Below are 21,436 nucleotides of genomic sequence, written 5' to 3' on the forward strand. Positions count from 1 at the left end.
CAGGCAGAGGGTGGAAGGGTCGAGACAGGCAGAGCGCTGGCTGCAGGCAGGGGAGAACAGGCAGAGGCTGGGAGGGTCGGGACAGGCAGAGCGCTGGCTGCAGGCAGGGGAGAACAGGCAGAGGCTGGGAGGGTCGGGACAGGCAGAGCGCTGGCTGCAGGCAGGGGAGAACAGTCAGAGGGTGGGAGGGTGGGGACAGGAAGAGCGCTGGCTGCAAGCAGGGGAGAACAGGCAGAGGGTGGAAGGGTAGGGACAGGCAGAGCGCTGGCTGCCGGCAGGGGAGAACAGGCAGAGGCTGGGAGGGTGGGGACAGGCAGAGTGCTGGCTGCAAGCAGGGGAGAACAGGCAGAGGGTGGGAGGGTAGGGACAGGCAGAGCGCTGGCTGCCGGCAGGGGAGAACAGGCAGAGGCTGGGAGGGTCGGGACAGGCAGAGCGTTGGCTGCAAGCAGGGGAGAACAGGCAGAGGGTGGGAGGGTTGGGACAGGCAGAGCGTTGGCTGCCGGCAGGGGAGAACAGGCAGAGGGTGGGAGGGTCGGGACAGGCAGAGTGCTGGCTGCAGGCAGGGGAGAACAGGCAGAGGCTGGGAGGGTCGGGACAGGCAGAGCGCTGGCTGCAGGCAGGGGAGAACAGGCAGAGGGTGGGAGGGTTGGGACAGGCAGAGCGTTGGCTACAGGCAGGGGAGAACAGGCAGAGGGTGGGAGGGTCGGGACAGGCAGAGCGCTGGCTGCCGGCAGGGGAGAACAGGCACAGGGTGGGAGGGTCGAGACAGGCAGAGCGCTGGCTGCAGGCAGGGGAGAACAGGCACAGGGTGGGAGGGTTGGGACAGGCAGAGCGCTGGCTGCAGGCAGGGGAGAACAGGCAGAGGCTGGGAGGGTCGGGAAAGGCAGAGCGCTGGCTGCAGGCAGGGGAGAACAGGCAGAGGCTGGGAGGGTCGGGACAGGCAGAGCGCTGGCTGCAGGCAGGGGAGAACAGGCAGAGGGTGTGAGGGTCGGGACAGGCAGAGCGCTGGCTGCAGGCAGGGGACAACAGGCAGAGGGTGGGAGGGTTGGGACAGGCAGAGTGCTGGCTGCAGACAGGGGAGAACAGGCAGAGGGTGAGAGGGTCGGGACAGGCAGAGCGTTGGCTGCCGGCAGGGGAGAACAGGCAGAGGGTGCGAGGGTGGGGACAGGCAGAGCGCTGGCTGCAGACAGGGGAGAACAGGCAGAGGGTGGGAGGGTCGGGACAGGCAGAGCGTTGGCTGCCGGCAGGGGAGAACAGGCAGAGGGTGCGAGGGTGGGGACAGGCAGAGCGCTGGCTGCTGGCAGGGGAGAACAGGCAGAGGGTGGGAGGGTCGGGACAGGCAGAGCATTGGCTGCCGGCAGGGGAGAACAGGCAGAGGGTGGGAGGGTGGGGACAGGCAGAGCGCTGGCTGCAGGCAGGGGAGAACAGGCAGAGGGTGGCAGGGTCGGGACAGGCAGAGCGTTGGCTGCCGGCAGGGGAGAACAGGCAGAGGGTGGGAGGGTGGGGACAGGCAGAGCGCTGGCTGCAGGCAGGGGAGAACAGGCAGAGGCTGGGAGGGTCGGGACAGGCAGAGCGCTGGCTGCAGGCAGGGGAGAACAGGCAGAGGCTGGGAGGGTCGGGACAGGCAGAGCGCTGGCTGCAGGCAGAGGAGAACAGGCAGAGGGTGGGAGGGTGGGGACAGGCAGAGCGCTGGCTGCAGGCAGGGGAGAACAGGCAGAGGGTGGGAGGGTCGGGACAGGCAGAGCGCTGGCCGCAAGCAGGGGAGAACAGGCAGAGGGTGGGAGGGTTGGGACAGGCAGAGCGCTGGCTGCAGGCAGGGGAGAACAGGCAGAGGGTGGGAGGGTCGGGACAGGCAGAGTGCTGGCTGCAGGCAGGGGAGAACAGGCAGAGGGTGGGAGGGTTGGGACAGGCAGAGCGCTGGCTGCAAGCAGGGGAGAACAGGCAGAGGGTGGGAGGGTCGGGACAGGCAGAGCGCTGGCTGCAGGCAGGGGAGAACAGGCAGAGGCTGGGAGGGTCGGGACAGGCAGAGCGCTGGCTGCAGGCAGGGGAGAACAGGCAGAGGCTGGGAGGGTCGGGACAGGCAGAGCGCTGGCTGCAGGCAGGGGAGAACAGGCAGAGGGTGGGAGGGTTGGGACAGGCAGAGCGCTGGCTGCAGGCAGGGGAGAACAGGCAGAGGGTGGGAGGGTCGGGACAGGCAGAGCGCTGGCTGCAGGCAGGGGAGAACAGGCAGAGGGTGGGAGGGTTGGGACAGGCAGAGCGTTGGCTGCCGGCAGGGGAGAACAGGCAGAGGCTGGGAGGGTCGGGACAGGCAGAGCGCTGGCTACCGGCAGGGGAGAACAGGCAGAGTGTGGGAGGGTTGGGACAGGCAGAGCGCTGGCTGCAGACAGGGGAGAACAGGCAGAGGGTGGGAGGGTCAGGACAGGCAGAGCGCTGGCTGCAGGCAGGGGAGAACAGGCAGAGGGTGGGAGGGTTGGGACAGGCAGAGCGCTGGCTGCAGGCAGGGGAGAACAGGCAGAGGCTGGGAGGGTCGGGACAGGCAGAGCGCTGGCTGCAGGCAGGGGAGAACAGGCAGAGTCTGGGAGGGTTGGGACAGGCAGAGTGCTGGCTGCAGGCAGGGGAGAACAGGCAGAGGGTGGGAGGGTCGGGACAGGCAGAGCGCTGGCTGCAGGCAGGGGAGAACAGGCAGAGGCTGGGAGGGTCGGGACAGGCAGAGCGCTGGCTGCAGGCAGGGGAGAACAGGCAGAGTCTGGGAGGGTCGGGACAGGCAGAGTGCTGGCTGCAGGCAGGGGAGAACAGGCAGAGGGTGGGAGGGTCGGGACAGGCAGAGCGCTGGCTGCCGGCAGGGGAGAACAGGCAGAGGGTGGGAGGGTCGGGACAGGCAGAGCGCTGGCTGCCGGCAGGGGAGAACAGGCAGAGGGTGGGAGGGTCGGGACAGGCAGAGCGCTGGCTGCAGGCAGGGGAGAACAGGCAGAGGGTGGGAGGGTCGGGACAGGCAGAGCGCTGGCTGCAGGCAGGGGAGAACAGGCAGAGGGTGGGAGGGTCGGGACAGGCAGAGCGCTGGCTGCAGGCAGGGGAGAACAGGCAGAGGGTGGGAGGGTTGGGACAGGCAGAGCGCTGGCTGCCGGCAGGGGAGAACAGGCAGAGGGTGGGAGGATTGGGACAGGCAGAGCGCTGGCTGCAGGCAGGGGAGAACAGGCAGAGGGTGGGAGGGTCAGGACAGGCAGAGCGCTGGCTGCAGGCAGGGGAGAACAGGCAGAGGGTGGGAGGGTTGGGACAGGCAGAGCGCTGGCTGCCGGCAGGGGAGAACAGTCAGAGGGTGGGAGGGTCAGGACAGGCAGAGCGCTGGCTGCAGGCAGGGGAGAACAGGCAGAGGGTGGGAGGGTCGGGACAGGCAGCGCGCTGGCTGCAGGCAGGGGAGAACAGGCAGAGGGTGGGAGGGTCGGGACAGGCAGAGCGCTGGCTGCTGGCAGGGGAGAACAGGCAGAGGGTGGGAGGGTCGGGACAGGCAGTGCGCTGGCTGCCGGCAGGCGAGAACAGGCAGAGGGTGGCCTCACTCTGGTTTCAGCCCAGGCTTCCTGTGTGCCCCCCCGTGGGCAGCATGGTTCCTACAGCCGCGCTGGCTGGTTGGGGGCAGAGTCACAGCGTCATGCTGGCAGCCTTCGAGATGGGACGTTCCCGTCGACCCGGGGCTGGGGGCTCAGCCCCGGCTTGGCACCGAGTTAGGGATCGGCTAGGCACGGCCTGCGGCCTGGTGGTGCAGCTCCCTGTTGGGGCTGGGCCTTACGAACAAGTGGTCTCAGCCTGGCAGCAGACGGATAACAAGGGCTTGGGGCCCAGCTGTGACAGAAACGGACCCCAGCTGCTGTGTTGCACACGCATGCAGACACTCACATGCTCTCCAGATGCTCTGGCTCTCGCACTCCAGCTGTTCTGTCCCACTTCCCCGCTTCAAACTGGAACAGTGAAATGCCCACGAAAGCCTGGCCCGCAAGCGTGGGATTTCCACATTGTTACCAGCCACATCCTCCTCTGGCAAAGGCCTCACGCCCTCCCCAGTCTCCAGGACTCCTTTGGGGCTGGGAGTAACCCGGACAGTGCTGTGATCCCTGGTGTAAGGCTCTCACAAAGGCAGCTGGGTGGTGAGGTGGATGGGAGTCCCTGGGACTCCCTGGTCAGGCTGCTCCAGCGCCTGAGGAGTTCACACCTGATACCTCGTGGGTGAGATCTAAATGCAGAACTCAGCCATGGCGGGGTCTGTGCCTGGCTCCTGACAGCCGGCCTGAGGCTGGTACCCACGCTCTGGAGTCGCTGCAGGACGGCCTGACAGAATCCAACCCTAGACTTCACTTCTCTGTGGGTGACACCAAGCTCTCCCTCTCCCCAACTCACTGGCCCCTCTACCTCCCTCTGTCTGGAGCCCCAGCTCCTGGCCTCACCTGTGTCATTGGCTTGGACGGTGCAGTCGCTCTCCTGCACTCAGGACTTCGGAAGCCAGAACCTTGTCCACTTTGTCCCTGCCCTGTGAACCCCTTTGCCAGAATTCACACTCCCTCCAGCCGGGATCTGGATCCAGGCCTTCGCCACCCTATCGCCCCAGCCGGACCCTGCTTCACGGGCTCCCTCACGCCCCACTGCCATGTCTGGAACCCCACAAGGCTCTGCAGCCTCTGGGCACAGCACTCTGAGAAGGAGCTCGGCACTGACAGCTCCAACTCTCAGCCCCCAATGATGTGCAGAATGGCTCAGCCAGGTCATAGCCAGCCAGGCAGGTGGTTGGCACCGAATGGGTTGTGCCCTCACACCGCACGGTTACCGCTGGGTTAGTGACCAGCTGCCAGTGTCTCACCCCTGCCAGGGGTACAGGCTGGCCCGTAACGCTGACTCTGCCATGTCCTACCCGTGCCTGTGTCACTGGGTGAGTTACGCCTCCTTTCTCCCAGCTTTCTGGGCACGAGGGCATCTCTGAGGGCATGGGCTGCTGGGCCGCTCTGGGAGCCAGGCCCTGCTGAGGCTCTGTGGCCCAGCTCCCCAGAACACCCTGAGAAGCACGTGCACAAAGAGGTGACAATGGCTGTGACGCGAACACACTTGGGCCCGGTGTCCCTGAGTCACGGAGCAGCAGCGGCTGCTCTGTTGTGTAGCCACGTCCTACAGCTGGGGACTTGGCCAGGGCTCCAGGCCTGGGACAGACCAAAGGAGCATGGCACGGCGGGCCTGGCATTCGCTGCTGCGGAGAGACGAGGCCAGGCATGGTTGGACAGCCCACCTTTATTATCCAACATCTCCCACACAATCTCAGCTAGCTCCCGGAGCCCGGCTCTCCACACGCCTCAATAAAATCTCTTCTGGAAGGAAATATTCACACCTCTAACAATGCCCCCCAAGCCCCTGGGGAGCAGTGACCCTGCCTGTTTCATCTCAGCCCCCTTCTCCTGTGAGCTGGGGAGAGGAGTGCCCCACCCCACTTCCCTCCCACCAGCTTCCAGACTAGCAGAGCTCAAAGTTTCTCTTCTTCAGAAAATATAATTTAAATATTAACATTTATAGCGAAGGCTCCTGCAGGCCCGGCTCGCAGCGCCCCAGCCAGTGCCGGGGGCAGGACTCCTCATGGCTAACGCCCCTGCACAGGGCTTGGCTGAGCCCATACGGGCTTCCTTAGCCTGGCCAAAGCGACTCCTTGCAGCCCCCCAGCACGTCTCATGTTGCCCTGTCGCAGCGTGGCTCCCGGAGGGGCTGGTACAGCTATTCCCTCACCCACCTTGCCTGTCTCATGGCCAGGAGGCACCGGGAGGAGCTACTCCCATGCACGTTCTGTCTGGGAAAGCTCTGGGTGGCTCGGTGGGCTGATACCAGGATCCCTCTGGCCCTCGGTCTCTCAGTGGGGTGGGCACAGGGTGCTCTATGGCTGCCAGGACCTGACTCTCAGGATCCGAGGGGAGAAGCAGTCGGAGGGCAATGGCTACCCCTGGGGACTAGTCAGTGCCTAGCCCATCACTATAGTGAATGATGAAATCCCTTGGGGGTGGGGGGGAGCTGCAGCCCCGTGCTGCACTGAGCCTGACCCACTTGTTTCCCCAGTCCTAGGCTCACCCCGTTATGGGCACTGGAACAGCAGTGTGGGGAGAAGGTGGCCAGGAGGCTGGCTTCTCCTTGGGGCTGGCAGGCTGGAGCTGCCAAGTGCCCCTGGCACTCTCTGTCCAGCAAACTCTGCCCGAAAGCAAAGTGCCCTAGGGGAGCGCAGAGCCGGGATGATGCCCACAGTTCCCCACAGCCTTGGTTAGCGTGGGGAAGGGGAGGCTCTGAGGGGCTGGGCTGGCTCTAGCCAGCTGGGTTAGCTCCATCCCCTTTGCAGTGTTTGTGACTCTGCTCCCTGTCCCAGCTAAGAACACAACTCTTGAGCTCCCTGTCTCCGCACTTCCCACAGAGCAAGAAGCCAGCTCCCCTAACCAGGAGGCTGTTAAGAAGTCGGCCTGGTGCAGCGCTATCCCCTGCAATCCGAGCCCTCGGAGCCAGGGTCGTCCGTGGGCACAGACCGAATTCACCAGCCGGATTTTCACTAGTCCTGTGGAAGAAACGCTGGCGGTGTAAAGAGGGCGTGTGGCCCACAACTCCCGGGCACCATTGCCTCTGAGTTGCAGGTCTCTGGCACTGCACCAGGGCCTCAAGTTCTCAGCTTTTCCAAGAGGAGCCAGTTGTCTCACCAATGGAGTCATCTTCCTCCCCACAGACACAGCAATCCCAAGGGCCAAGCTGGCTCGTACTGCTGGGGCCAAGCGGCCAGCCTGGCCAGGTATTGCTGGGGGGAGGGTTTGCCATGCCTTTGGGCCACGCTGGAGGAGTCGCTCGGGACTTCTCCGCTCTGAGTGGTTATTCTCCAAGGGGCACAGGACCTGCCAGTGATGACACACATCCCTCCGGGTGCAGAGTCCCCAGGAGAGGGGGGCCCATTCTGCATCAGCCAGGCCTGGCAGTGGGCAGGTCACAGCCCCACTGACTGGCAGCAAGTTCTGTGCAGGAAGCGAGAGGACAGGGGAGGGTTAAAGCAGGTCCAGCAGGTCTCGTCTTGGCCAGTGGCTTTTGGGTAGAGCTATCGGTACCGGCAGGCCAGGGCGTTAACGTTCTTCACCACATAGAAGCTCATGGTCAGTGGCGGGATGACCAGGGTGCGGCCAGCACGAAGGGGACGAGGTTTCAGCTCAGGAAGTGTCCCGTCATCCGCCATGGCCAGCAGCTGCCCGTTGAGCTGCACGGACCTGCAGGAGAAGCACACTCAGGTCAGCGTCTCCACATCGGCCTGGGAGCCCGGCAAAAGGCGGCCAGCAGACACGGTGTGTGCATGGAGCCTGGTGGGCTGTGCACTCTGCACGCATCTGCCCAGGAGGCAGGAGCCACAGGTCTGCAAAGGCAGGAGAGAGCCCAGCACAAAGATGGCCATGGGAGGAGGCAAAGGAAAGAGCAGGTGGTGCTGGGAGCCTCTGCAGGGACTGATGCATGAGGACAATGAGCTGATCTCCCAGGGGGCTGAGCTCCCACAGCTTCAGCAGGAGTCGGGCGGGGGGGATTCAGCACTCGCCCCCCGGTCCCTTATCTGGGTGCCTCACCTGGGGCTATGGCAGTGGTAGGCAACCTGCGGCCCGTCAGGGTAATCCACTGGCGGGCCGTGAGACAGTTTGTTTGCAGTGACCGTCCACAGGCCTGGCTGCCCGCAGCTCCCAGTGGCCGTGGTTCGCCGTTCCCGGCCAATGGCAGCTGCGGGAAGCGGCAACCGGCATGTTCCAGGCGTCAGCTGGGTGCTCACGAGTCCCAGCTGCAGGTGGTGCACCATGGCCTGGCCTCAGCCCTACGCAGTGCGGCGTAGAACAGCAGCCGCTGGCCACGCACCCGTGCTGCTGGCTGCCAGGCCCCGTGCTGGCGTTCAGGGCACAACCCCGTGTCCGCACTCACCGGGCGTGAAGCCCGTCCTTGCCATGCGGCTGCAGCAGGTACTGGTGAACAATCTTATCCCGCAGCGTCCCCACCAGCTTGACTTTCTTCCGGGAGCGATGCAGGTTGATGATGTAGAGGGTGATGGATCCTCGGACATAATTGTGGCTGAGAGCGAAAGTGACAATGAAGGTGGGGTTGTCTGCTGTTGACTAGGAAACCGCATCGGTTCTAGGCAGCTTTAAAAAACAGGATGTAGCGAAGAGGCCAGTTAAGCAGGGGGTCTGTGCTAGGAACCAGCCTTCTGCAGAGCCCAGGAGGGGACGACACCAGCACTGCAGGAACTGGGGGCCGTCACTGTAACACTGCAGGTTGGCATGAGCCCTCCAAAGGGAGAGAGGCTGTGTGTAGCAGGGGCAGACGCTGGCTCCCTCCCCAGACCTGTACGGAAGTCTGTGCCCTGTTTCCATCTCCCTGGGCCTAGCGAGGGGCTAGGATGAATACACACTGGGCTGAGCAGCATTGTGCCATGGCAGGGGCGGGCTCAGGGCCTTGATTTACCCTCTAATGAGCTCAGGGTAGCAGCACATGCCCGACCCACGTGGCCCCGTGGCTGCAGTTGTCTGCCCACATTAAGCAGCAGGCACCGTGCCGCTTCCCCTGGGTTGCAGGTCAGAGCGGGGCAGGGAGGTGGCGTTTCCAGGCAGACACTGAAGGGCACAGGCCCACGGATTCACCTCCCTTGTGGTGTGCAATGGGGCAGGGCACAGGCATGTGCTGTGGGGAGCCCCTGCCCCAGCTCCCAGGTATGTGGGGATTGCAAGGGGGGATGCTGAGAACAAGGTGAGTGCTCTGTGTGCCCGGGGTGCTACCCTGGACACGTCCCGAACAGAGACAAGACATGGGTGCTCTGTCTCGCCCAGCATGCAGCCCAGAGGGGGGCCGGAGAGCGGGCTGCACCTGTTAGTTACTGGACAAGGTTTCCTACAGGGTGGGGGGATGTTGAAAGCATCTGGAATATGTAACCGAACGGCCTCCCCTTGGCCACAATAGGAACTTGTGTCCGTGGAGATGGCAGGTCCCCCCTCCCCTGTGGGACCCTTTGAAAGAGCTTATCACCGATCCAGCCACCAGGCAGCTCCCTGTCAGCCGGAGGGCAGCGTAACACGACCCTCTGGGGCCTGGGTGAAATCCACTCCCTTGATCTCCCGTGCTGGGCTTGTGCCCAACCCCCCCAGTCTCGCTCTCTCTGCTCGGGGACCTGCTGCCATTGCAGGAGCCTCCTGTTCTGCTCACTCCCATGGCACGGGGCAGCCCCATTCCCCAAGCACCTTCCGAGGGGGGCCAGCCCCCTACAGCCCCCCCATCCTGCACCCCCTCTGCTCCCCCAGCGGCACCGGGTGCGCCTGACCCAGCAGCCCCGGGCAGCGAGCGCCAAGCCTGTCCGGAATATTTCTGGTGTGCAGCTCGGAGGCCCCACGGCCTCGCCGCCCTGGGCTGCCCGTGGAGTCGTGCAAGGAGCAGCCAAGCCTGGCCAGGGGACTGACTTGTGGGAGCTGGTGCAGTGAGCGTAGATGCGGAGCTTGTCCCGAATAACTCTGCCGGGCCGCGGCTCCCGCTGGAGCCCTGCCACGTGGACGGCCAGCACCTTGGGCCCAGCCAGGCGCTTGAAGAGGAGCGAGAGCCAGTAATCCTGCCGAGAGGGAAGAATTGACACGTCACCTCCTCCGCGCCCCGCTGGGCTGGGAGCAGAGACCCCCTGCCCCTCGCTAAGCTTGAACCATTTGGGCTGCAGCTTCCCATGCCTGGGGGCTGCCCCGGGCTCACCGCTGCTGGGACCTTTCCACCCTGCGGCTCAGCTGCACCCTAGACTCCGGGAAGGGCAAAATCCTGGGTTTTGTAATGTTAAAGGAACCCCAGCACCCCCCCTTCGGAACAGGGCCTGTGGGTGGCTCCCCTGAAAATCCGCCCACATGTAGCCATGTTATAAACCCTCTGAAAAACCCCAGCCTGCACATGCTCAGCAGAGACGCCCAGGGCTGCCAACTTTCTAATCGCACAAAACCGAACACCCCTGCCCCGCCCCTTCCCAGAGGCCCCGCCCCTTCCCAGAGGCCCCACCCCCTCACTTTCACTGGGCTGGGCAGGGGGTTGGGGTGCGGGAAGGGGTGAGGGATCTGGGGTGGGACCAGGGATGAGGGGTGCAGGGTGAGGGCTCTGGGCTGGGGCAGGGAGTGGGGTGCGGGAGGGGATGTGGGGTCCCGGCGGCTCCTAGGCGCATGGGCAGCCAGGGAGGCTCAGCTCACTGCCCTCACGCCTGCAGGTGTCGCCCTCACAGCTCCCATTCCTGGCCAATGGGAGCTGCGGAGCCAGCACTCAGGGCGGGGGCAGCGTGCGGAGTTTCCCTGGCTGCCCATGTGCCTAGAGGCCACGAGGACCCAGCAGCTGCTTCCAGGAGCCGCATGGAGCTAGGGCAGACAGGGAGCCTACCTTAGCCCCAGGCCTCGGCTGCGCTGCCGACCGGACTCTTAACAGCCGAAAACCGGACGCCTGGCAACCCTAGAGATGCCTCAAAGTTTTACAGCAAAAATCTTTGAAGCTTCTGCCATCCCTGAGCAGGCGTCATGCCTGATGGCACGGCCGTGGGACCTGGCTGGGCCTGGGCCTGCCCCACAGAGCGAACCAGCATGCTCCATCTCCGGGTGGGGCCGGGTGCCTGGCTTGCCTGTCTGCTCAGTGAACCCTGGGGGTGCCCAGGCAGCAGGGAGGAGGCAGCCGCCCGCTCAAATGCAGAGGGGAGGGGAGAGCAGCCGGGGAGACTGCAGCTGGAAGAGGATGGGAGAGACACTGAGAGGAGACTGGGACTGGCACCGTTTGTGGAACTGGGGCAGGCAGGTCTGGCCCATCCATAACTAGAGGCCGGCCTCTCACTAAACTCAGGCTCCAGCTGATAACACGGGACAACACAGGAGAAAACAGGAGTGAATGTGAGGTCAGGGGATGAAAACAAGGAGCCAGAGGGGAACACTGGGCAGAGACCCTGATGGTGTCCACTGCTCCTCACAGGCGCCTAGGGGTCAGTGGACACCGCCCAGAGGAACTCTGCCTGGAGCGATGACTGCATAAGGAGGGGGAAATAGGCCCCAGAGCCCCCGTCAAGCTTCCTCCTCCTGGCCTGGTGGGTGGATGGCCATCTTGGGCAGGGCCGGGGGAGGCTGACAAGGCAGTCCCGCGACGGGATGCTCCAGGATCAGGAGGTTAAAGAAATCCCTGTCCCAGGTCGGTACTCGATCACACCTCTCCAGCTTCTCTCGGACAAGTTAACTAGACCAAGTTCCTGAAGGCTCTTGCTATCAGCCCTGTGGTCCAGGCCTTGGCTCCTGCTTGTAGCTCTTTCCTGAATCCTTCCAATTTGTATCCACCCTTTTGGAAGTGTGGACACTAGAACTGGAGAGAGAATTCCAGTACCGGGCTCACTAAGGCTGTATACAGAGGAAATACCAGCTCCCTGCTCCTTCTCGTTATGACCTACTTCTACCCCTGCGGATCATGCTCAGTCACTAGGAACTCATGCTTAACTGGTTATTAAGTCCTTTCTCGTGCCACTGCATCTCAGGATACAGATCCCCATCTCAAAAGTGTGACCTACTGTGACACTGGCAGACCAGATGCCAGCTCATGCCGAGGCCCCTAGGCCTCTCTGGACCTGACAAATACATCGCTGGAAACAGTCTGCCTCACTTGTGTGTTAGTGTTGTTAAAACAGACGTTAGTGTTGGAAGAATGTGTTTAGTGTTCAGACATTATGAAATGCTTGTAGGACGCTGCATGTATTAATCTTCCCTGGAGTAGCTGTGCCCCAGGTTAAGGCACTATTTAAGCGCTTGCTCTGTAACTATAAAAGTAAAACCCCACAGTCAGGAGAGACGCGTCACCAAGTGTGAAATGCTCGTTTACCACAAGAGGTGACATCTTCTCCCCAACAAGAGAAGGCGCAAGAGACACCAGACAAGCCACTGTGGAACATCAGTGGATAAAAGACTTTGTTGATGGTTTCCGCCACACCCATGAAGAGGGCACGTGCACAAACCCTTGTCCCATCATAGCCTGAATGCTGGGAAAAGGGCATGAAAATCCCTGTCAAGGAAGAATTGTTCTCTCTATGCGGCTTGGAATGCGGAGATGTGATATTTCTAAGCATAAGCAAGGGATCCCCAAGCTGCCTGGCTCAGGTAAGCCCTAAGGACATATAGCACTTGCATATTATAGCACCATCTATTACCTTTTGGACCCTAAGACTACATGTCATTTGTGTTGGGGGGGGCTGGGGGGATGGGAGTGTTTACCTGTTTTAACCTTGTCAATAACTCTCATTTCTTTTTCCTAGTTAATAAATCTTTAGTTAGCATTACAGGATTGGCTACAAGCATTGTCTTTGGTTTGAGATCTGAGTACAATTGACCTGGGGTAAGAGACGTGTCCTTTGGGACTGGCGGTAACCTGATACTGTTGTGATTTTTGGTGTAAAGTGACTGTCTATCACATAGTCCAGCTTGCCTGGGTGGCAAGTAGGCGGAGTGCCCAAGGGACTGTCTGTGACTCCGTGGTCAGACTGTTATAATGCTTTAGGAGTTCACACTTTTGTGACTGGGTTGGTGACAGCTAATTATAGACCATATGAGCAGTTTGGGGTTTGTGCCCTGCTCCTTGTCAGTCTGCCCTGAGGTTGGCTACTCCAGAAGCGTGACACTTACACTCTCTTCCTAGGTGTATGACCTTGCCTGCAGCTGTATTAATGTGAATGTTGTTTGACGAGGCCCCTTACCCAGCGATCCAGGCCAGTCTGTAGAACTGACCTGTCCCCATCATTATTTACCTCTCCACCAGTTCTGCAGTCATCTGAGAATTTTACCAGCAATGGTTTTAAATTTTCTTCCAGATCATTGATAAAGATATTGAATGGCAGTGGGCCAAGGCCACCCCTGTGCGACCCCACCAGAAACACCCCAGTGGATGACGATTCCCACTTACAATTACTTTTTGAGATCTCTCATTTAATCAGAGTTTAACACAGGCTACACTGGTTTTGCGGAGTGCTCTCTACGGGGTTTTAATCGGAATGCCACACAGGGCTAAGCCCAATGCCTTACAGAGATCTCAGGCCTTGTCTAGACAGTGCAGTAAAGTGCTCTGGGGGGTGTGATTTGTAAAGGGCTCTAACTGCACCGTGCAGACCCTGCTGGTGTGCTCTAAAAGATAATCTCGTTTGTTAATGTGAACTAGGTACTGTTTAGAGCACGCCAGCAGGGTCTATGTGGGGGGAGGGGCCCTTCAGCTGGGAGGACAGAGCCAGTCACAGATGTAACGTCGGACTAAGCTAACAGAAAGGAATCGGCTCAGGTATTGGTCCCCGGGGAAGGGAAGAAGCTTTCTTGCTCTAACTACTTTGCAGAGCCATTAACCTGTGCTGGCCCTAAGGCCCTCGGTGGAGCTGCTGGCAGCAAGCACCCGAGCAAAGAAAGCAGCTCAGTGCTTCCACAGCTTTTCTGGCTAGGAAACCTGATTTATGGGCCGGAAGGGCAGCTGCCTCAAGTGATGTGATTTGTAGACTTAGGGCCGACCATATCTACCGAGTGCCATGGGGCCAACGAGGGCCCAGGAGCTTTCCATTAGACAAGGAAAACCCAGAGGGTCTCATTTTATCTCTCTTCACCCTTTAATTCATTGCAGGAGCTTTTAGAAACTTAAGCTGTTGGAAATGGGGCTGGTTAATCAGCCCTTCAGACAGACCTATTAACCAGATCCTCCTGTCTCCAGCGTGGTTACAGCATAACCCCCTGACCTCTCCTAGACAGAGCGAAGTTGCTTGGCAGCACGGCTGCGTTTGTTCAATTGTGCACTAACCACATGTAGCCGTGACCAGAACGCTAGTAACAGACCCATAGCCGCTCAGCCCCTCGGGCTGTAACCAGCAGAGGCAGCTGAATAGCACATGGAAGCTCTGTGCAGCCCCACGGGTGCACAGCCAACCAGCCCATCTCGTGCCCAGGACAGAACAGCATCCACACCTGCCTGCAAAGGGGACAGTCCAGCAGCAGCGACAGCCAGTGGTTTGCTTCCGGGCATGATACACTTGTGGGGATCTTTGTGAGACACGTGGCAAACGGCTCCCACTCCAGCATTCTTGTCGGGACAGGAGAGGGCCCCTTTCCAGCGGGATCTTAATCCCACCGGCCGAATTTGTCACTAGCTCCCTCTATCCTTCCTTCTCCAGAAACAAACGAACGTGAGCCCAAGACACATTTATACGCTGGGCTTCAGTAACTTGCTCCTCATGTCTATTCCCCAGGCAGTCAATGGCACTTTACAAACCTGTCCTTGCAACAAAGCCCGTTGCCAGCTGTGCCCACATATCTAGTCAGGGGACACCACCGCAGGGCCTAATCACATCAGCCACACTATCAGAGGCTCGTTCACCTGCACATCCACCAATGTGATCTATGCCATCGTGTGCCAGCAATGCCCCTCTGCCATGTACATTGGCCAAACTGGACAGTCTCTAGGTAAAAGAATAAATGGACACAAATCAGATGTCAGGAATTGTAACATTCAAAAACCAGTAGGAGAACACTTCAATCTCTCTGGTCACTCGATTACAGACCTAAAAGTGGCAATTCTTCAACAACAGAAACTTCAAAAACAGACTCCAATGAGAGACTGCTGAATTGGAATTAATTTGCAAACTGGACACCATTACATTAGGCTTGAATAGAGACTGGGAGTGGATGGGTCATTACGCAAAGTAAAACTATTTCCCCATGTTTGTTTCCCCCCCTCCCACCACTGTTCCTCACACGTTCTTGTCAACTGCTGGAAATGGCCCACCTTGATTATCACTACAAAAGGTTTTTTTTCTCTCCTGCTGGTAATAGCTCACCTTACCTGATCACTCTGGTTACAGTGTGTAGGGTAACACCCATTGTTTCATGTTCTCTGTGTATATAAAATCCCCCTACTGTATTTTCCACTGCATGCATCCGATGAAGTGAGCTGTAGCTCACAAAAGCTTATGCTCAGATAAATTTGTTAGTCTCTAATCTAAGGTGCCACAAGTCCTCCTGTTCTTTTTACCACTTGTTCTGTGAGCTGTGCTGAGTTGCTGGCGGGGCTGGAGGGGTTGAGCTGTACAGCCAGGCACTGGAGCTGGGGAGCAGTCACACGGGCTGCGCCTCCTTGGGTCCCACCAGCTGAATTCCCTCTCTGCTGGTCCCACCTGGCTTGCTATGTCTCCGTTTTCTGGACGACGGCCGGACAGTCGCCATCAGGGTGACGGAGGAGGTGAGATCCATGCTGGGACATGGAAAGACCTGACTGCCCAGCAGGGGACATTAAATGCAAAGCAGCAGGTTTGGAGCCTGGCTCTGGCTCTTTCCAAGCAGGCCGGCTGCTGCTTCCTGTGGCGTGGAGCAGATGGAGGAACAGCCTGAAATCTCTCCTCTCATCGCCTCCGTCTGACAGAGCCCAGCCATGGTGACCGCAGGGAGGGAGCGGAGCTGCTGAGTCAGAAGGGACAGAAACCAAGAGCGATCCCTTTGGAGTTCTCGCAACGCTTCTCTTTTCACTTCCCGCTCCGGTGGGAACAATAAATCCAGGGTGGGACGAACCTTCCAGCCCCCACCTGCCTGCAAAGCCATGGCACTGGCGGCTTCAGCTGAAGCAGGCAGGTCTCCGGAATTTCATGGCACCTACCCTGGAGACACGGAACAACATCTGCAACTGAGCAGGCCAGATGTTGAAGCGCTGCGGCTGGCAGAACATGGCTGGGAAGGTCACAGCACGCCTAACGGGGGATCAGGAGAAACCAGATGGGGAAATAGATCCATTGCCCACTTCTAATGGAGTGAGAGTTGTAGGAGGAGCACACCTGGTGCCCTGCCCCCAACACCGGGAGGGAGCCGTTTAACTCCACGCTGGCCAGCTCTGAAGTTTGTAAGAGAGAGAGGCCTGGAAAGGCCAGAAACTCCCAGCCCCATGTCCTCCCCATTAGCCACGTGTGACGAAGAGGGAATGTTCTTAATGTTTTCTCTGAATACTGTGTGGGTGCCTCAGTTTCCCCGATGCAGTTCTTAAGACTCTAGGTGGTGGGATAAGGGTATTTGATTGTTGCAGAGCCCTAGAGAGGCTGCACAGAGAATGGCCGACACCCTGTCTCCTGGCCACTGATGGCCTGGGCCCCTCTCCCCTGCAAAGGGGCCAACTGAAGGTGTTGGAGAACAAAGAGATCAGGTGGCCTCCTGGCCCAGGAAAGAGACAAAGGCTGGAGGAGGAGTTGGGGGCTGGCTGGGGACGAGGAGTGAAGGGCAGACGTGGTTGTCTGGCTCACTGACCCCCAAAATGGACCCAGCTGAGGGGTCCTGTTCTCTGCACCTACAAGCTTTGTGTTAGACCATGTTCCTGTCGTCTAATAAACCTTCTATTTTACTGGCTGGCTGAGAGTCACGTCTGACTGCGGAGTTGGGGGGCAGGACCCTCTGGCTTCCCCAGGACCCCGCCTGGGCGGACTGGCTGTGGGAAGCGCACGGAGGGGCAGAGGAGGCTGAATGCTCTGGGGTCAGACCCAGGAAGGTGGAAGCTGGGGGAGCTGTGTGTCCTGCAGACAGGCTGCTCACAGAGAGGAGACTTCCCCAGAGTCCTGACTGGCTTCATGGGGAGCAGCTCCAGAGCATCGCCCGGGAACGCCGTGACACCACATGCTCTGCCCCTTGACAGAGGGGGCCGCGTGCTGCTCTCAGTCACATGGATGATGCAGCCCCACTCGTTGCTGACGTGTTCAGACCAGTGGTGCGGTGGTGACGGAGCTTGGGGATTTCCTGCACTTCGTGAACTTTCCGGCTCAGTCCAAGGGCTGCAGTCCCGCAGCGCTGCCTGCCCTCCTGGCGCTCCATGGTACGCTGATGGCGTGGAACTAGCTGGTGCCGATGCCGTCAGTACCAGAAGGACAATACTGGAGTCGACGGCAGAGCATGGGACTGGGGCTGCCTCCGTGCCGGAGCGCAGGTCTGGCCCAGCTCCATCTGCCGGACCTCAGAGTCACGGCGTGTCTGGCAGAGGAGGACAATCTCCCCGAGCCCAGGGGCGGCTGTGTCCCATTTGAGGAGACCTCTCTTGGACGAGCTGAGGAAGGCAAAGGAGTCTAAGGGCACTGCTAGCTAACTAGAAACCAAATCCCGGAGACGGAGATAACAGGGGTGTGAGGTGAGCACCACACCGAGCGCTCTGACTCTGGCCGGGGGTGGTGAGAAGGACCGGGGGGGGGCAGTGCCACCATGGGAGGGGCTCGGCGAGGGCACAGCACCACCCCGACGGCCGGGTACCGCGACGCAAAGCTCTCCGGCTGCAGCCGCCAGGTAGGCGCACCCCTGAGCGGGCCGTCTGCAGCCACTCCGTGACGAACGGCTCCTCCAGCCGCTGGGGGCAGGACTCGGGGGCAGCTACTCCCTGCTGGGAGCTCAAGCAGCACAAGGAGGCGTCTGACATGCCACACGCCGGCTGGCTTCGGGTCTCCACCGGCCGCATCCCACAGCCCCTCACAGGGACCCGCGAAGAGAAATCCAAGCTGGGCAGAGGCCCTGAGCGTGGCCAGCGCGGCTGGGCAGCTCCCAGAATGGGGGGCTCCCTCTCCGCTGGGCAGGAAAGCCTCGGCCTGCCTCTCTGAGGTTTCTGGCTGCAGCTTGCTCAGCAGGCAGAGCCCTCGAGCTGGCCTACCAGGGTCCCGGGGGCCACTATCTGGGGAGCTGGGAGAGTTTCCTGTCACTGTCCCTTTCAGGGAGCCAGACCCCACCCAGGGGCTCGCTCTGCCACTAGGGGAAGCTTCACCGCTCCCTTGGACCGAGTCTTCAGCATCCCTGGGTCATGCCGTGAGCTCCCTCCAGCGAGTCCACCTGAGAGAGACTTGGACCCCCAAGGGGCGCAATGCCCCCCACCTCCAGCCCCTGCAGGGCCGCAGCCGGCGCGGTTACAGCAGGAGGGTTATGAGGGGTGTGGAACAGAGCTAGGCAGGCCTTGGGTAGCACCGAGAGCAGGAAAGTTACAGTCTGGTCCACCTTGGTCAGCCCTGATCCCTCTTTTGTTCTATTCAGGAGAGTCTCAGACTTCCAACAGCCCACCCTTAACATCCCGTCACCTGGCCCCTCCTCCTTCCTTTGTTCTTGTCCCTGGGCAAACACTGTCCCCTAGCACCTCCTCAGCCCTTTGTTCGCCTGCTGGTCACACCTAGCTGGCTTCTTGAAGAGGTGTGGGCCATCCATGGTCATTAGTTGCTAGGTAACAAATCTCTTGGCAATTGGAGTGGCCGCTGTCTTCTGGAAGGAGTCCTTGGGACACCTTAGAGACTAACACATTTATTTGGGCCTCAGCTTTCGTGGGCTAAAACCCACTTCATCAGATGCATGCGGTGGAAAATACAGAGGCAGAGATAAATACACAGCACATGAAAAGATGGGAGTTGCCTTACCAAGTGGGGGCGGGGGGTCAGTGCTAACGAGACAATTCAATTAAGGTGGAAGTGGACTATTCTCAACAGTTGACAAGAAAGGGTGAATCCCAAGGGGGGGGGAAATCACCTTTGTAGTGCTAATGAGACCAATGTAAACAAGCTGGCCCATTTCAAACAGTTGATAAGAAGGTGTGAGTATCAGCAGGGGAAAATTAGTTTTTGTAGTGACCCATTCACTCCCAGTCTTTATTCAGGCCTAATTTGATGGTGTCCAGTTTACAAATTAATTCCAGTTCTGCAGTTTCTTGTTGGAGTCTGTTTTTGAAGTTTTTGTTGTTGAAGAATGGCACTTTTAAGTCTGTTATTGAGTGTCCAGGGAGATTGAAGTGTTCGCCGACGGATTTTTGAATGTTATAATTCTTGATGTCTGATTTGTGTCCATTTATTCTTTTGCGTAGAGACTGTCCGGTTTGGCCAGTGTACATGGCAGAGGGGCACTGCTGGCACATGATGGCATAGATCACATTGGTTTTTGCTGATACAGACTAACCTGGCTACCACTCTGAAACCTGTCTTCTGGGACTGTCCATGGACATGCAGGGAGGATTGGGGGAGGGAGGCAGGCCCCAGACAGTCAGTGTCCAGCACACCTGGATCTGCAGAGAATAAAAGACCTTTCCCTGCTACCTAGGTAACAATGCAGCATATTGGGGAAACTGAGGCACACACACTATTAACACAAAATATTACACAAAACTCCCACTCAGTCACAGCCACACTGGATGCACTGGCTCCCAGGGTGAGAATCCTGCACCGATACACTCTCCAGACAGCGAGTCACGGTTAAAGCAGGCAAGGCAAACCAAAGCAACAAACTCAGCATCCTGCCTGCTGAGCCTGACCTGCCTCAGAACCGGGGTTCGTGTTTATGCAGAAGTAGCAGTGAGAGCAGAAAAGCTACGCAGGACGTCAGGAGAGGCCACTGCCGTAAAAGCAAGAGAGCCTCTTTCCTGTCAGCTGAGAGTGGGACAGAGGCAGTTACTAGTCTCCGGTGGTCCCGCAGAGCTGGTGCCACCGGCTTGGGAGGAAATTCAGCGACCGAGTGCGAAGCCCAGGGAATCCGGGACCACATCATGTGCCTGAGGCTAAGCCCGTGGCAGAGGGCGAGGCCCAGTGCTGCTTGGTGACAGCCAATGGTGCACTGGGAGCTGTCCCTGACTCTTTCCCCTGGACTATGGGGAGGGCGTCCTTGAGGTGCAGCTCCACTCCTGTTCCCAGCCCCGCTCCCCCGGTGAGGGGCCGGCTCCTGCTCACCGCTGCCGGCAGAGCCTTCAGCGAGCCACCTCACCTGCCCTCAGATAGCAGAGCATGGGCCTGCCGGGTCCTGCTGGGCGCAGCCTGGCGGGAGGCCTTCAGGCACTGTCCGGAGACGACCCCATTCCTCCAGGCAGACCCGTCCGGGCTACAGTCCATACTGATTGGACACTCCCGAACAGGGCTTCATGTGTAACGAAAGAGGGGCCGGGGTTCAAGCCATTTTTTCACTTCATAACTGATGCAGCAAACCCAGAGGTGCCGGGGCCCAGCCCTGCCGGGCCCAGAGGTGCCGGGGCCCAGCGCTGCCGGGCCCAGAGGTGCCAGGGCTCGGCCCTGACACAAATTACACCCTGCTCCTAATAACCCACCCTCAGACCTGGGCTGTGTGTGATGGATGTGGCTTAGGCGCACACTGCTGTGGATGGCAAGGGCATACAGCAGCCTGACTGTGAGGAGGGGCATTGATGGAGCAGCCAGCTCTGCATGCATTGGGGGGCGTCCTGCCGGGGGCGGGTGGGAGTAGGGGGGTAGGTGGGGAGCAGATCGCCCCCTGGAGGAGACGGCCCAGCCTGCTGGGCGTGCAGCGGGAGCCTGGAAGACACTCTGTTATCTGTAAATTTGCTGGCGTTTGACAGGTCAGGGCTGTTGTAAATCACCCAGCTTGGACTCCCGTGGTTCGTGCAGAGCTCCAGCCAGGATTAAAGCATTGCTGTCTCAGGAGGGGGCAGCGTCTGGCAGTGCACTCAGGATGCGCAGCGCAGCAAGGGGACCGGCTCTCAGCAATATCACCGAGACTCTAGTTCTGTGTCAAACAGCAGGTTCCCTACCGTTACGTGTTCCTTAAAGAGACACTGCCCGTGCTCCTCGGAGCAGCAGCTCCTCAAATCCCGTTCGATAACACGTACAGCACTGAGCGTGGCCCTGCTGCGCCCTCTCCTGGGCTTTCACGGGTCGCTGGGTGTCACTGGGGCAGGGTTGGCCATCGCTAGCTGATGAGTTAGGGCGAGAGACTGTGGGGCAATGGCAGGTTATTGCTCGAGTTTGGTCCAGGCCGGAGTGCATCTCATCCCCTTTCCCATGGCAGGAGCAACGCTGCTCTAGCTCCCCACGTCCCCAGGCTTCAGGGCCGGGGGCCAGCAGCGAGAGTAGCACTGCTTTGACGCGTCTGATGAAGTCCAGAGGCGTTTCATGGTGCAGTGACGGTAGGAGGGAAAGGTCCTGTAACCCACTGTGACAGCAAGCAAAGAGGAGCCGCTCTGAGCTGAGGAGGCAGCTCTAAATCTCTCTCTCCAGTCTCGGATAAAAGGAGCCTCTTGGAGGTCCTGGTCATCAGTGCAGGCCCCAGAAGTCTGCAAGCATCTTGTTGGGGGAGGGACCAGGGAACGAGGGATGCTGCAATCATTATGCAACGATACAACCGGGGGTGGGGCGCTAGGCGCAGATCCAGGTCTGAATCACACTCAGGCCAGGCCTCATGCAACGACAATATGTGACCCCAACAAATCCCTGGGAGGAACAAAGGATGGTGTGCGTCCGGTTTCCTCCCTTCACCCCAGAACGCCCCATCTGGTCACCCAGTTCATCCCCAGGGCCAGTGTGGGGCTACCCCCAGGGACCCTTTCTAGTGCTTTGTCCAGCCTAGATGTAAAGGTCCCAAGTGACAGGGCTTCTGTGCACCTTTGTGGGGCTGACTTCACAGCC

General features: G+C 59.9%; 1 protein-coding gene across 1 annotated transcript in view; it reads right to left on the reverse strand.

Annotated features, from left to right (window-relative positions):
- Positions 1-5,290: 5,290 nt before the first annotated feature.
- The window catches only part of HPSE2 (heparanase 2 (inactive)), a 281,188-nt gene continuing 265,042 nt past the window's right edge, over positions 5,291-21,436 (reverse strand). Inside the window, exons 10-12 of the mRNA XM_074959546.1 lie at positions 9,471-9,616; positions 7,945-8,091; positions 5,291-7,253 (exon numbers count right to left, since the gene is read on the reverse strand). Of these exons, the coding sequence (XP_074815647.1) occupies positions 7,088-7,253; positions 7,945-8,091; positions 9,471-9,616 (459 nt within the window). The 3' untranslated portion in view covers positions 5,291-7,087. The remainder of the gene's footprint in view (positions 7,254-7,944; positions 8,092-9,470; positions 9,617-21,436) is intronic.

This window comes from Natator depressus, chromosome 7, assembly GCF_965152275.1.
Source record: "Natator depressus isolate rNatDep1 chromosome 7, rNatDep2.hap1, whole genome shotgun sequence".
In the NCBI taxonomy this organism is placed as follows: domain Eukaryota; kingdom Metazoa; phylum Chordata; order Testudines; family Cheloniidae; genus Natator; species Natator depressus.